Source organism: Hermetia illucens, chromosome 1 (assembly GCF_905115235.1).
Source record: "Hermetia illucens chromosome 1, iHerIll2.2.curated.20191125, whole genome shotgun sequence".
Lineage (NCBI taxonomy): Eukaryota > Metazoa > Arthropoda > Insecta > Diptera > Stratiomyidae > Hermetia > Hermetia illucens.
This window is the reverse complement of record NC_051849.1, coordinates 221,155,337-221,172,097: the sequence shown is the minus strand read 5'-3', so window position 1 is coordinate 221,172,097 and position 16,761 is coordinate 221,155,337. Positions and strand designations below refer to the sequence as shown.

The 16,761-nt window shown below is 41.8% G+C and overlaps 1 protein-coding gene across 28 annotated transcripts in view; it reads right to left on the bottom strand.

The window, feature by feature from the left end:
- The window catches only part of LOC119657979 (CD109 antigen-like), a 103,819-nt gene that overhangs the window by 31,161 nt on the left and 55,897 nt on the right, over positions 1-16,761 (bottom strand). The window contains exon 12 of one of the 28 annotated variants that reach the window (XM_038065210.1): positions 16,113-16,296. The exons of 22 other annotated variants lie outside the window; for them this stretch is intronic. In XM_038065210.1, coding sequence (XP_037921138.1) covers positions 16,113-16,296 — 184 coding nt within the window. Of the gene's footprint in view, positions 1-224; positions 388-692; positions 829-5,437; positions 5,604-5,990; positions 6,160-11,522; positions 11,710-16,112; positions 16,297-16,761 lie in introns of all 28 variants that reach the window. 5 more of the 28 variants (XM_038065202.1, XM_038065256.1, XM_038065271.1 and 2 more) reach the window with 5 other exon arrangements.

The following is a 16,761-nucleotide window of genomic DNA, read 5'->3' as shown; positions in this document are numbered from 1 at the left end:
AGCCAACCTACATACAGTCCATTATTCCTACCTAACAGATTCAATATCTTTATAATTCATTTAGTCCGACAGTACAAACAGAAAAAGTCGTTATTCGTGTGTACCCGTATGTGCAGATTGTGATGATGAATCTTGTTATTACCCAGGTGATTATCCTATTGTAAAGTATCAAACAATATGCGTTATTCCCCTGTGAATGGCGTTAGAAATAGCTATCAACAAACTTTTTCGTGTTTATCAGCTCCCACAGCCAAACTTGAGTGAAATCCTTCCGAATACGTGGTTGCATAATCCAGGTTCCAGCTGCGAAGTTTCCTTGCCTCCACATTACTCCATCATATATCATCACTCCAGGATACATAGGTTGACTGTATGCTATGTGAAAGGCTTAAGTAAAAGTGAAGTACACGATGAATTCTATTTGTATTTTCATTGCTGTTTTGAAAAATATTTTGACTTGTTTTTGTTAAGAAAAATAATGTATTTATGCATATCGTGAATTTCCCACCAATTATGAATTCAAATAACCAAGTTTTCATGCTTTTACGAGGGTTGGAAATGCATTTCTTGGATATGGCTTTACTAATTAGAAAATTGAGTGAACCCCGATTTATGAAAGACATTGACATTGTATATATTATTCAAGAAGCGACTAAGATAAGGAATACCCAAATTATTGGAATAAAACAAACTTGTCAATATTTAGTAATTGCCAAAGCCAAATCTCTGCGAAATCCCTTCGAATAGTGCGTTGAACCAGGAACTCAGTTGGTTCATTCATAGTACCGACACTCAAAGGAACCATACCACTCGTATATATCCAATGAGCTGAAAAGAAATAATTGCAGGCGATCAACCAAAATTTCAGATTCGCGAGCGTTTTCATTTATCTCCTTCGAGTTCTTTATAGCAACTTCAGGTTACTCGTTTTGAATAACATCAGTTTGAGAACGTCTGAAGAGGATCACTATAGAAAGTATTTGTATGGTAAAACTACGAAAAATTCGAGGAGCTAGGTATATTCGTATATTTGACTGGACAGTGAAAGCTTTCGAGGGGGACACGTTTTCCGCGGTGCTCAAATCCGACATATCCCTGAATGGTACGGCTGGAGAGTAAGCATAAACCCTTGGGACGAGGCTTACAAAGTGGTGATGAAAAGGCTGCGGAAATCACCCCAGGTGACCTGTCCGCGCCTCCTGAAACAGATTGTTACCGCTCTGTTCCCTCACCACGAAAATAGGGGAAGGCAAATTTTTGTCCAGTTAAATGACGGCATAATACCGCCTGTAGCTGCGGAGGAGCTCCGGGAAATATGTGGTAGGTTCGGTGACAACAAGGCCCCAGGTTTGGATGGCATCCCCAACCGAGCTTTGAAACTGGCAGTGAGGACTAGGCCCGATTTTTTCGCCAACACCTTCGAGGCGTGCCTAAAAGAAGGAATATCCCCTGCCCAGTGGAAAAAGCAAAAGTTGGTGTTGCTTCCGAAGCCTGGCAAGCCACCTGGAAACTCAGCGTGGTATCGTCCTATCTGAGTGTTGGATATAATGGGGAAGATCATGGAGAGAGTCATCTACAAAAGACTCCTGTCCATCGTCGAAGCCAGCAATGGTTGGTGGGAACGCCAGTTTGGTTTCCGACGCGCCCACTCTACGGTGGACGCAATTGGCATGGTGGTAAACCTTGCAAAAGTGCACTGATTTCTGGCGGCTGCTGTGCCGTGGTGGCGTTGGATGTGAAAAACGCATTCAACTCGGCCAACTGGAATAGAATTAAAGGGGCGTTGGCTGTCATGGGTGCCCCCGGATACTTAGCGAATTTGGTGGAAAACTACTTCTCAGAGAGGACTCTCTGGTACGGGACGGATGAGGATCCTAAAGAAAACATTGTCACGGCCGGGGTACTACAGGGATCGGTACTTGGCCCCCTGTTGTAGAATATCGTGTATAATGAGGTGCTTGCTCTTCCCGTCCCAGAGGGGACTACGATTGTCGGCTTTGCTGATGACCTAGCTGTGGTTGTTGCAGCAAAACACCCAGGTTTACGCAACAGAAACAGTGAGAGCGGTAAAGTCCTGGCTAGAAAAGGTCGGGCTGACCTTGGCGGACGCGAAAACGGAAGCGGTCTTAATAACGAAACGCAGGAAAATTAACACTGTAAAAGTGGAGGTCGGTGGACATACGGTCGTATCAAAGCCGGCTATTAAATACCTGGGGGTAATAATTGACACCAAATTGAGTTTTAGGGAACACCTAGAGTATGCATGCCAAAAGGCAGCCAGTGCCACCACGGCACTTGCAAAAATGTTACCAAATATTGGTGGACCGAAACATTGCCGGAGGTTGGTGCTAGCCGGAGTGGTGCGCTCCATCCTGCTCTACTCGTCGCCTGTGTGGGCAGAGGCAATTGCAAACTCTCAGAAACGGAAGCAGGTGAACTCGGTTTACCGGCGGATGGCTTTGAGGGTTTGCAGTGCTTTCAGAACCACATCAGATGAGGCAGTATTGGTGGTGGCAGGCATGATCCCCGTTGACATCCTGGCCAAAGAAATGAGTGTTCTGTACAATGCAAGACGTATGGAGGGGCATGCACAGCGTAGAAATGCGGCAAGGTCAGAGTCGCTTGATCTCTGGCAACGCAGATGGGACGAGTCTACGAAAGGTCGGTGGACGCACAGGCTCATTCCCAACATTAGGGTGTGGCTTAAGCGAAAACATGGGGAGACCAACTACCACATTACCCAGTTCCTCACGGGACACGGTGGTTGCTACAGGCAGTATCTGCACCGCTTTGGGTTGGATGATTCTCCGAACTGTCCCAGATGCAATGGCATACCGGAGGATCCAGAGCATATGATGTTTCACTGCCCACGATTTGCGATGGAGAGAAGGAGGTTAAACCAGGTGCTGGGCAGGAGCGGGACCCCGGAGAGCGTAGTTACTGAGATGCTGGTGTCCGAGGAGAAGTGGCTTAGGGTTGGCTTCGCAATCATCCAAATGCAGGAGGAGTTGCTGAAGGAACAAAGGAGGAGGAAAGCTGCAAATAGGAGAAGGATGAGTGCCTAAGGGGAAACCTACCCCGCGAAATAATACCTTAATGGTGGTCCCGCGGAGCTGGGACTGGAGAGACCGGGGTTGGTCTTCAGTGGGTGTGAATCCCATACGCGCCCACTGTACTTCCGGCGTTCGGGCGGCGAAGCTGCGGCGGACGTGTCTTTCTAAGATTTTCCACCTCCGTGTACGTACGAAAAAAAAAGGTATATTCGAGTATATATGTAAAACAAAAGTTCCTCTTAGTTTCGTCCGTTGGCATTGTATCGGGGGTATTAGAAAGTGTAAGACTTACATAATTGTCGGATATAAAAAGGAGAAGCATAAATACCGAAATGATCTGATATTTTTGAAATTATCCTCGAATACAGGTCAATTCTCCAGGGACTGAGAACCAATACTGCCGGACTACGACGCTAACAATTCCTCTTCGTATAGCATATTAATTAGTGGAGTGGAAAAGACAGGAACCAAGAAAAACTGAAACGCTTTCAACAGCTGGATTAAAATTCACATACCGCAATTTTTCAGTTAGACACTTTCATGTCCCGTCAAAGGGGAATGCATAATTAACTCGGTTTGGGCTATCTGTATAGATCTAAGCTTGACTTTACACGATCAATGTTTCATCAATCTGCCATAAGTCAATCCATCAAAAATGAACGGCTGGCCTTAAACGTTTAGTATTTCATCAAACTGGTGTCAGTCTGAATGGCAATGACTGATGAAAATTCAAATGCTTTTGTCATTGTATTGTTAATCGAAACATGACTTCCGAATGGTTCGGATCTTTAAGTACATGCAACAAAAGTGTTTTCTTTTGTTGATTTGTTTATACTAAACACGCCAGTCTATCAGTCCTTTATTGATGGATTGACTTATAGCAGACTGATGAAATACTGATCGTGTAAGGGTAGCCATGGACTGACTGTATAAACTCGTGCCATAAACTAAAGGCATCAGGAAGGAGGTTGGGCCCAAACTCACTGGGTAATCAGCTACCACACCGTCCCAAACTCCTTCCCTTTGACCCAAAAACTTGCTGAACGCACTTGAAAATGGGAAAATGTTTAGGCTAATGTTTCCAAAAATAAGCTTTATATTGACTGTCGACTGACGGCCACAAAAGAACATGGTGGAAATTGATCTAAGGGTTTCGTAAATGGAAACTCCTGCATCATATTACGATGTACTTTGTGCATACAACTCTACTATAGGCCCAAACACAAAAGCGGAGTGACTGCGTCCGTCCGCAGTGAGAGAGCTGTCAAATAAAGTTCATTACATGGACTTGTATGGGGCAATCTTCTTATATATAAAAATCAATTGCTGTTCGTTAGGCTCGCTAAAACTCGAGAACGGCTGAACGGATTTATCTTATCTTGGTTTTGAAATGTCCGTGGAGGTTTAGGGAAGGTTTAAAAGGTGAGAAAAATTCAAATAATTGCCGGTAAAACTCTAAAAACAGCACTTTCCTTCTTCCCACATAAACGTTTTTTTCAGTCAATTTGAATTTTATTGATATTCAATAAAGTTCAATCGCTCACTATGTTCATCGGACCTCATATTACAACCAAGTGACAATCTTTTATTTCTAAAAAGATAAAAGACATCAAATGTTTCACAGCTCAGAACATATTGTATTGGAAAATAGAATTTCTGTTTTTAATAATTTTTTTTCTCACCGTTTAAACCTTCTCTGAATTTCCATAAATATTTCAAGACCAAACTAGACTACCTAGACCTAGACTGGATATTAAGTTTTGTTACAAATTAAATTTCTGAACGCAACGATAATATTTGACATTAGATTTGACAACCAACAAATATGTCAAACCATCCTGATGCCGAGGAGAAGACCACCTGACTTAGGTCGTCGCAGTCAATCAAATGTGCGAAGAGCTACCTCACGTGCTAACCGCACTGATGACCAGAGAGAGACAGCTCAAGAAAATAGTCATATTGCTATGTCAGAATTGCGTTGTTTAGTGAGTGATAATGAAGTAGATAGGCTTACAATGCAACGAGTTCGTGCACATCAAACACAACAACAACAATCACGACATAATGAAATTGATCGAATCCGCAGACGGAATGCTTCACAATATGCTTTTTTATTGAATACGGATTCGTTTTGTTTATTTTAAAATTATTATATACAAAAGTTTAGGTCTTTTATTTATCGATTGAGGCAGTACGGAGTCTGTCGGGTCAGCTAGTAAGAATTAAAAATCAACTCCCGCATTTTAGGGATTTAAGAACGTGTAATGATTTTTGAGTTTTACCGAAACTTCCGATAGAGAAAATAGAAATGAAAGTCTTTATGAATAAATCTATTAGCACTCCACCAGTTTCAAATTATGTAAATATGTTCAAAAGATACGAACTTTATACTTGTTGAATTTTCCCATAACCATGTTTCAGGAAACTCTTTGCGCACTTTCACCGCTTGGATAAGAGTATGTCTATTATCCTTGATATGCGTAGGAAATCCTGATTGTACAAATTGCGCCTGACCAATATGGGCAAATGAATATACTGGAAGAATGTGCACTATGCGAAAAGGAGCTATTTTAGATAAAGTTTTATAATGATACATATTTAAAGGTGCTTTATATGTCCACACATTCTAACTAGATTTCAATACTGCTGATTTACATCCTTCAATCTGACTTAATTAAATTATCAATTGCGATTAACTGTACACGCTGAACTGATACACTTGCTACATTCCTAGCTTTGTAATCGTGACCCTTTATTCCAAGGTAAAATACCAGAGAGAAAGACCGGTTACCGAAATAGGAAAGTACGCAGGAAATACAATATGTTAATTGCATCGAGAAAAGTTAGTCTTTCAGATAGGAAGTTCGTGTTCTAAGCTTACGTTCTAGCAGTTGAAATAAATTATAAAAGTAAACTCAAATATGTGTAAACACAAACTTGATTTCATCAGAATGATCCCAAAGCCACACGTCTGGGAATTCCTGACGTATTCTAAATTCTGGTAAATCTTCGCGACTAGGCGGCTCTTCTGCACCAAGTAAGGGAACCGCTTCTTCCACGAATTCTAATTCGGAATCTGCCAATGGAATCGAATCATATTCTAATTCTAGAAGTTCAAAAAGAAAATGTTGATAGTATCCAATTTTCAAAGTCATTTTTAATGGGGTTTACCAAATATATTAACAGTTTTGATCAATTTTGAAATCACAAGATTTTTTAGCAGCGAATGTGAATGATAGCTTTGAAGATAATTCCATGTTTCGAAAAGAAAATATCAATATTCCTAAATTATTCAAATAAATGAAGAGGTGCAGAGATTTAAATCTTTTCTGGCAAATGCAAGGGACTCCAAATAATTTCTTATTACTTCATTTTCAAACATACAATTTTTTTCTGGCCTTACAAATACTTTGATGTAAGCCACATTTTAAAAATACGTTCTCCTGATCTATGCACTAAAGCTTGACATTTCTCTAATGCTATGAAATATAAAATAAAGCTATAAATTAAGCGAGTGCCGCAACAAAGATAATAGAATAAAAGCGCTAGCGGAAGATCTCCATATAAAGTTTTAAATCAAGGTCATAGTTACGATTTTGTAGCATTACAAGTATAATATAGTGGAGTATGTTCGACATGTTGCAGCTACCTCCCCAAAGAGGGTCGGGTTCGATCGTTGACCTGACATTTGTTACCACTTCACTGGTGAGGGAGATGGCTTGGCAAGTGAGTGAGCACTACACCCCCCGAATTGGGAACCGAGGAAGCAGTCAACGACGCTCTGGAGGTGGAAAGGCTAAGGCGGTTGGCTGGTCTATCGGAGCTTTCGACGAGGAGACATTCCTGGCCGCATTGGAGGGAGCCCATGATCCGGATGGAACAGCGGTGGAAAGGGTCACACAGCTGTCTCAGCGTGTAAGCGAAGCATGCGACGCTACGATGCCACGACGACGTTTGCACCACGGCAAGAGGCCAAACTACTGGTGGAATACGGAAATCGCTGTCTTGAGATCCTCTTGTCTCCGAGCGAGAAGACTTTCCCACAGGACAAGGGGAAGGCTGGCGCACCAGGAGCGTGAGGAGAAATACAGGGATCTGCGGAGCAACCTTAAGAAGGCCATTCGGAGAAGCAAGCGGGAATGCTACCAGAAGCTTTGCATGGAGGCTAATACGAATCCGTGGGGTACAGCCTACCAAGTTGTAATGAAGAAGATCCGCGGGCAAAAATCACCTCAAGTGACATGCCCATGGCTCTTGTTGCAAATAATTACAACTCTTTTCCCGCAGCAGGAGCAGGACGAAAGAGAACCCCAACTGGCAGCTCAGCAGGACGTCTTCTCGATCCCTAATGTTACCGAAGAGGAACTTTGGGAAATCTGCAGACGTATTGGGGACAGCAAGGCTCCGGGATTGGACGGAATTCCGAACAGGGCTCTGAAGGTGGCGGTCAAGGCCAGACCAAGGTGGTACGCAAGCACATTCGAATCGTGCATGGCGGAAGGAGTGTTTCCCGCCCAGTGGAAGAGGCAGAAGCTGGTGTTGCTACCGAAGCCCCGAAAAACACCCGGCGTGCCCTCTTCATATCGCCCTATTTGTCTCTTAGACACCATGGGGAAGATGTTGGAGAGGGTGATATAGAACAGGCTGCTCCCGTTCATCGAGCTTGCGGGTGGTCTTTCAGAGCGGCAATATATGCATCGTTCTACGGTCGATGCAGTAGCAAAGGTCGTGGAATTGGCTCGAAATGCAATGGCCATGGGCAAATGCTGTGCTCTGGTGACGCTGGACGTCAAAAATGCTTTTAACTCAGTCAACTGGGGCTGGATTAAGGGCGCTTTGGCCAAACTGGGTGTTCCTAGCTACTTGGCTCGGCTCATCGAGAGTTACTTTTCGGACAGACTTCTCTGGTACAAGACGGACGACGGGCCGAAGGAGTACATTGTGACAGCAGGTGTGCCTCAAGGTTCTGTATTGGGACCGCTGCTGTGGAACATAATGTACGACGCAGTGCTTGGCCTTCGCGTGCCGGAGGAGACAACGCTGATTTGTTTTGCAGACGACCTGGCGGTAGTTGCAATTGCAAAGCATCCTGAGGACGTGGAGCTTTATGCAAATCAAGCCATTCATACCATCAAATCATGGTTACGAATGGCCAAGCTGGACCTGGCGGACGAAAAGACGGAGGGGGTCCTCATTACCAACCGTAGGAAGAACAACACGGTTACCATCCGGGTTGGTAATCGTGAGGTCGTCTCAAAATCGGTTGTCAAATACCTGGAGGTGATGATCGATGCCACGCTGAGTTTCAAGGAACACTTGGATTATGCGCGAGAGAAGGCAGCAAATGCCAGCTCATCCCTTGCAAGGATGATGCCTAACGTGGAAGGGCCGAAGTATAGTCGCAGGCTACTCATCGCGGGAGTGGTGAGGTCGATGCTGCTATACGCGGCCCCTGTCTGGGCGGGAGCATTGAACCACGCTGTCAACCGGAGGAAGATAAGTTCGGCATACCGGCCAATTGCGCTAAGGGTGTGCAGCGCATTTAGGACGGTGTCGACGGAAGCAGTGTGTGTCATCGCAGGAATAATCCCTATAGATCTTCTAGCGAGCGAAGCACATTGGCTCTACGAAAAACGGAAGGCAAATTCGGTCGAGGTGTATGCGGATTCCCGAAAAGCCATCAGGAGAGAGTTGTGTGGCAAGTGGCAACAACGATGGGATAACTCCGACAAGGGCCGGTGGACCCATACATTGATCCCGTGTATCGAGAAATTGGTCAACCGAAAGCACGGAAAATTGAATTACCACCTGACACAGTTCCTTACGGGACACGTTGGCTATAGGAAGTACTTGCATCGCTTCGAGTTGGACGAGTCTCCCAACTGTCCTGAATGCGGTGCTACTCCCGAGGACCCGGAGCACGTTATGTTCCATTATCCCAGATTTCTGCAGCAGAAAAGGAGGTTGAACAGCATCTTAGGGGCGGACATCGAGCCCTCGAACCTGGTGAAAGAGATGCTGAAGTCGGAGGAAAATTGGATGGCGGTAAATGGGGCAGTAGCCGTGGTGCAGACAAAACTCCTGGAGTTGGATCGAGCTCGGAAGGCGGCGCGACGGAGACGTGACATGGACGAGCTGGTATAGCGAACCAGAGCCTCCCCCGCGAAATAATACTTCACGGTGGTTCTGCGGGGAGAGGGGCGGAAGAGTGGGGGTGGTTTTAGTAGGTGCGAATCCCACACACTGCTGCAACCTGGCGCAGCAGCGTCTTTCTAAGATTTCCACCTCCATCCATAAAAAAAAAGCTACCTCCTCCTAGGACCAAGTAAAATTTCAAGATAATATACCCAATGATTAAAAAGTACTGGGAATTTTTAATTTAAACGAACTGCGCATTTCAGAATCGGTTATATTCGGCTTTTTTAAACTATTTTCGCCTTAACCGACATATATACATGTCAATATTTAGCACGAATCATCATTAGCATCTTCCTGGAGTCTGTTTATATCAGTCAACTTTTTATCTTTTGTCACATTTTAATACGGATAGTTTTCTTCAGTCGCAAGTTTATTTAAATTTTGTATTGTTAGCTGAATGCGTTGAAAATTTTAGGAAAAGCCTTTTTGGAGTCTGCTCTGTCGGAAACTCGGCCATACGAATGGTAAAAAGACTTTAAAAGTGGCCGCACAGTGGTAGAGGATGTGCCTCTTTCCGGACGCCCATCCATGTCAAACATCGAAGAACACTTAAAAAAAGCGAGAACTGAGGTTCGAAACCTCGACTCGAAATGACAAGTATTCAAGCGAGTCTATGCCATTGTGGACGAGAATGAGTTTTGATAGATCTCTAATTTACGTTCGATAAAAGTTTGATATTTAGATATGCCGTTCACCACACTGTGGTGGAAATTTCGTGTATAAGATGTGTCATATCCCGGCTCGTTTCAGCAGAACTGAATTTCAGACAAAAACAACATCAAAAGTCGGGTTTTGGGGATATGATTTCTGAATGTATGACCCATGAAATGCATCTTTACTGATGAGACGTGGATCTGCGAGTATGACTTGGACTGACAATCGTCCAAGTGGTACTTCAAAGACAAGCCGAATCCGAAAAGGCAGAATGTGAGAGAGCTAAAGGCCATCCCTTTGGCGGCTTACCAGTGGTGCATTGACGAGTGGTTGAAACGCTGGGACACGTGTGTGCCTTTTTAGTATACTTGACGATATTATACTCTCGAAAAAAATTAATAAAGGAGTTTGTATAAAATTTTGCGTGAAAAGATGAAATTAAATGTAGAAATTCCTGCGAAATGTTGATTGATACAAACGTTTCAAAAAATGTGAAAATATCCAAGCAATGGAGAAGATTTTGGAAAACTGTCGAATTACTACCAGAGAAATTACTCAAATCAAGCCCCAATCATCCCATTTGAAATAGCCCCCTACGACCAAAAAGGAATACTAGTTTGGAATTATGCGTCGCTTGCATAAGCCAATAAAAAAAAAGTCTCTGAAAGTATAGAAAAACCAATAATAGAAACTTCATGATGAGTAAATAAATATTCTTTGATAAAAATGGAAAATACGGTTTCATACCAGATGCCTGCCGATTAAACCAGAAAAACTAACACATTAAAATCATATTTTTGTACATTTTACGTCATACACTCACGCATTTTACCACAGTTATTACTGTCCTGGCAGGATAATACTATCGGTCCAATTACGCCAAGGCTATTTCAGCCTGGATGATTGACTATTCCATGTATGCGGATCTCTGGGAATAACCAAGCAAATCGACTTTTATTCAGATTAAGAAAAGTCAACTTAACTTAGCTGCTTGCTTCCAGGATGTATTTCACATCCCCTGCAGCATCCCTTGAATTTCCTGGGTAGAACCCCTTTAGAAAATTTATAGACTTTTCATGCATTGTAGAAACGCTTATAATATAATTCAACTTAATCCATTTTGAAATGAAGTCGGCCTTCCAGGATCAGCGGACATTTTTCTGAACAGTAAGGTTTATTTTGGATTTACTATGTGTTATCCTTGAAGAAGGTTTAGTAACAAAATTGACCGATAAAGTAGAGAACTTTATGTCATTTGTTATATATAAATATGTACATTTTGCATAATATTCATGGGGACACATACAAATGCATATGATCCTATATTGAGTATATAATAAACCAAATGCATGGGAAATCTAAGTAAAAGAATGCAATACAGAAAAGATCATAGAAGCAAGGGCTTGAAAAGATACAGAAAATTTGAAATCAAAATGCAATCTAAGTACAGAGTATTACAGGGAATTGTCATGCATCTCAAATCATATTTCGTACTAAAAGAGTTGAATTTTCTAAACTCATACGAAACCATGCTAGAAAAGTACAGTAGAAATTTTTCATGTATCGCTCATATGCTCTTATATAACTTTTATGTGAAATCATTCTGTGGGATCATACTGTGAATCACGAAAATCAATCCAAATCCAATTTTCAGTGAACTTCTCCCGAACATTAATTAAGCTCAGTTCAGTCTCTTCAATGTCATTATTTTCAGAATCCATTTCAACATTTACTTCAACACTACCGTCATTTACTGCCGAGTCTTGCCAACTTGTTAGCGATATGGCCATGATGTTGTCCAGAGCTATAAAGTATAAAAACATAAACTGTATTCGACATGGTAGTTCTGTCTTATGCACTATTATTTTTCAATAAAATTGAATGGATTTCAAGATACGATGGTGTACAATGCAGTGCCATCGAATTATGAACCGTGAAATAAAATAAATTATGCTTCAAAAGGATAAAAAGGTAATATAGTTACTGTTATCTAAACGTTATTAATATCTTGTTCATGACCACTATCACTCTCCAAACCATCACTGAAGGATGGTATTTAACAATTATTTGAAGGTAGGAAGGTTGGTACCTTTCTCCTCATCGTCGTCGAAAGGAAACTGGTTTGTCAACGCCTTGAAAGTGGATCAGTAGACAGGAGCTAAAAAACGCAAATTGAAATTACTTTTCATTCAAATCCTTTTTCCCAGTCAGCTAGAATGAATCCTCTGTACTGTCTTGCGAAATTCAAATAGATTTTTGGCCTTTTTTGGGACGGCAGGATCTTAGACCAGCTTCGATTCTCGATGCTTCAATGTTCAAATGGACATAAAGACCCCACTAGCCTCCAATCTTTTTTTTGACTTTCTTAAAAGTTGTTTTGTGGTCCTCCAACAATTTTCGAACCACAATCCAGTCTGCTCTTTGTGCGATTTTGCATTTGCCCTTAATGTTCGACCGTAGACTCGGTTGGTTGTTTTTTCGTCCATCGATATTTTTAGCATATGTAGAAACTGTCCTCACGTCCCTTCTAATCGGACAATTTCCTGGTAATTATACAGTTTACCACAAATGAGAGCAAGAGTGGCTTCTTTCTTGCTGCTGGAATATCAGCTTTTCTGCCCCTACTCCCAATTACATGATTTTAACACAACTGTTCATAATTCGTTGGCACTGCACTGTCCATACGTGTATATATAAAAGAAGTATTATATATAGTTTCGAAGATATTTTTACTTGCAATTTTAAATAACTTCCTATCAAAGGGCAAAATGATACAATAGATTCCCCATCTTAAAAAAAATAGCATCTGCTCTGTTGATATATCCGTTGAAAGAAATGTTATTTATTAATATTTGATGAGGATTGAGTTCGGCTTGAATCCTGTGGTCATGGATGTTTCTCTTCATCTTTGTGCTCTCCCGATGCTGTAGGCTTATCACCTGCACAGCATTATGTGTGATGATAATGAAACTGAAGCGCAGCTTCATTAAAACTCAAGCTGTATGGATGCCCTATACTCCACATAATGAATGGATCTGACACTAGGAAACCCTTCACTAGGCAGTCCTACATAAAATTTAGGCGATACAAAGTTCATAGTTTTCGGCGTATTCAGAAAATACAGACAAAAGGAAGAAATATGCTAATTGTTTAAGAACCCGACTATGACGAAAGATATACAGGTGATGGCAATGAGTGTTATATTTCCATAGTGGCTACCCTTCAGAGCCTTCCAGAAAATAACATGAAATTCGAAAGATGTATGATAGAACATATTGCAAAGTAGTGTGGCGCAGCAGGGCTAACAACATTTTCGAAATTTATTTCGAATATTGTTAATTCGATTGACAGTGGCCACCACCGGTGTTTCCGTGGCGGAGTAGGATTTTTCAAGGGACGAACTTGAGCTTTCCGCAAGTCTTTAATGCAACGCTATTCGTCAAACCATTTCCTCAGGAGTACAGCTTGGTAGCGATAAATATGCTTTCGATGGGACCACGCTTCTATATTTCGCAAAGCCCTTTTATAAAGTCTACCAACTTGTTGTTTATGGGTTAAAACCGCAGAAGGAAATCAATCATAAAAACTTTATTTAATTTTTATAATTTAAACAACTTTATAACATAAAATGGACGAGAAACTAAAAACTTTGTATATACTCATTTCTTAATTGACATGTCTTTTTTCGACCTAATCCAGGCCTACTCCGCCACGGAGAACATGTTGTTAACCTCGCTGCGCCACATCACTCCGCCTCCAGACGAAACCTAGGGGTTTTAGCGACTGAACTCGGAACTGCGTTCCCCATCATACGGCGAAGCGAATGCGACGTTGATTTGGAGCGCAAACGGGCTTCAGCCTAGGTAAGGAGGCAGCCTAGGTAAGGAGGCAGCCTTTGTATGCCGACCGATCTCGAGCTGGAAGAAATGCTCTCCCTGCTCGAGAACACGGTATGGGGTTTCGTATGGAGACTGCAGTGACTTCCGGATAGCATCCGTTCTGACCAGGACGTGCGTGCACGTGTCCAGCTCCTTGGGTGCGCAGGCAGTTGCGGACGAGTGTCGTGTGGGAGGTGTGACTTTAATGTGGCGAAGGTTGTCTTTCAGCAGGCGCAGCAATTCCGAATCTGTGAGACCCGATCTCTTGTCGAAGACCGAATCACTTGGGAGTCTTGGGTTCTCCCCGTACACCAGCTCCGCGGGGCTGACAGCAAATTCGAAATAAATTTCGAATGTTGTTAACCCCGCTGCGCCACAGCAGTTTTATTGGATGGAAGTGATTTTAACGAAAAACATACACTGAAGATCGGAACTGATTAAGACTTGATGAGAAGCATTCATCATCATCAACGGCGCAACAACCGGTATCCAGTCTAGGCTTGCCTTAATAAGGAACTCCAGACATCCCGGTTTTGCGCCGAGGTCCACCAATTTGGTATCCCTAAAAGCTGTCTGGCGATGAAAAGCATTGCTAAACACAATTTCAATAGAGAAATCAACATATTGGACATAGAATTCAGAGAAGGTTCTTGATTTGATTAATTTATATGTTAGAAATGTAAATGTATAGCGAATATATCCAAACAGAAGATAGTCTTTAGCTAAACTTCGTTCATTCGGCGATTATGTAGTATTATCTCTAAGTCAACTAACTCTTGCACACAACAGAACATATAGTTGCAGGTTTAGCATTTTAATATCACAACTATAGAACAACTGAAATTTAGGTGGACAAATTGAGCCATGCCTTAATAAGGAACTCCAGACATCCCGGTTGTGCGCCGAGGTCCACCAATTCGATATCCCTAAAAGCTGTCTGGCGTCCTGACCTACGCCATCGCTCCATCTTAGGCAGGTCTCATCTTCTTTTTCTACCATAGATATTGCCCTTATAGACTTTCCGGGTGGGATCATTCTCATCCATACGGATTAAGTGACCCGTCCACCGTAACCTATTGAGCCGGATTTTATCCACAACCAGACGGTCATGGTATCGCTCATAGATTCCGTCATTGTGTAGGCTACGGAATCGTCCATCCTCATGTAGGGGATCAAAAATTCTTCTCTCGAACGCGGCCAAGAGTTCGCAATTTTTCTTTTCTTGTCGAATGGTCTTGAAAGTGATCCTGCTGCTTTTATCTGGCCTCGCACATTGGTCAGGGTCAGCCTAGTCAGTCTTATCAATTTCATCGGGATACCGAACTCTCTCATGGCGGTGTACAGTTTTACCCTGGCTATGCTATCATAGGCGGCTTTAAAGTCGATGAACAGATGGTGCAACTGTTGTCCATATTCCAACAGTTTTTCCATCGCTTGCCGCAGAGAGAAAATCTGATCTGTTGCTGATTTGCCTGAAGTGAAGCCTTTTTGGTATGGGCCAATGATGTTCTGGGCGTATGGGGCTATCCGGCCTAGTTTATCTATGTTAAAAATATCAAAAGGAGGAAATATATGGCTTACAATTTATAAGTTGAAAAAGTAACTTATTAAGACCATAGATATTTTAGATTGCTTTTATAAAATGATAAAAACACAAAGTATCAGACGACAATAGTTTCAAGGAAAGTTGGTGTCATCGACGGCTTATGAGAATCCGTGATTTGGGCTCAAAAATATACCGAAAGATTGAGTCTACCGAGTAGATGGATAAATTAGAAGAAAAGAAAGAATTAATCAATACAAATTCATATTTTAAAGTGAGAGTATTCCTATACTTTATCATCTTAAAGTGCAAGTTCATCGGAAAGAATTTATGTAAATTTTCTCCTCGTTCTTCGAAGATGGGTCACACATGGAAATGACACCATGGAATGGATGAATGAATTCCATGGTCCTTTTCGATTACCAATGCGACAACCATTTCAAACTAAAAAAAAAACAACGTAATGAGTCTGAGCCCTTTTTTGAAGTATTGTAGGTACATCTGGGCTGAATATCAACGGGTCAACAAATAACATAAAATAAGCAGTGAACAATCCGATTCATTTGAATGTCTTACATTGATTAAAAAGAACTAAAATCAATGGGCGTGAATTTGTATAAGGAGACTAGATGTAGGTAGATTTTAGATGGCTCTATTAGTACTATACCGAAATTAAACAACCAACTCTGATAAAACATTGAAAAGTTCTACTTAAAATAGCACTCAAATTGAAATAAAGCACAAGCACAATAATAGACATAGATAATGCGGTAAAAAATTACAAACTTTATATTTGTAGAATTCGCCCACAACCAAACTTGGGGAAATTCTTTTCGCACTTCGATTGGCTTAATAGGATCGCTGCTACCGCCAGGACCAGCGATGCTCGCAGTGGCTAACTGAAATGCAGGAAGCCTGTCAGCCTCCGCGTACGCGAAACCACCACCAAATGCATAAACTGGGAAAATTTCTAAAAAAAAAAATAAAAATGCATCCTATCTTATATTGTTGTAAGTTTTCATAAATATGCAGGAGAGATTCTAGATTCAATGAAATTGATCTAGTTATTGTTTAGGAAAGAGTCCATTTTTAATAATTAAGTCGCTGAAAGCTAGAAATAAAAAATGGGAATACTTCTAGTGAAAGTGCCGAGACAATTTCCTACTGAGATAACTTATCAACTAGTAAGAAATGTTACTGGAAGGAACTGACAAGGAGGCTAGGATTTAGGCTACAAATTGTGTATGAATCAGTTAACTGACTATGTAGCTAGGATATGACGCTCAGGAGCTTGAGGATCATGTTCGGGATCGCGTGGATACATACATAGGTGTTCGTTTGACCTGAGATCAGTCGCCACCAGAAAAAAGGGCATCACTTCATCTTTAATCAATCTTTAATCCTAAAGCTGATCGAAATCAAACCACCCTCGGTT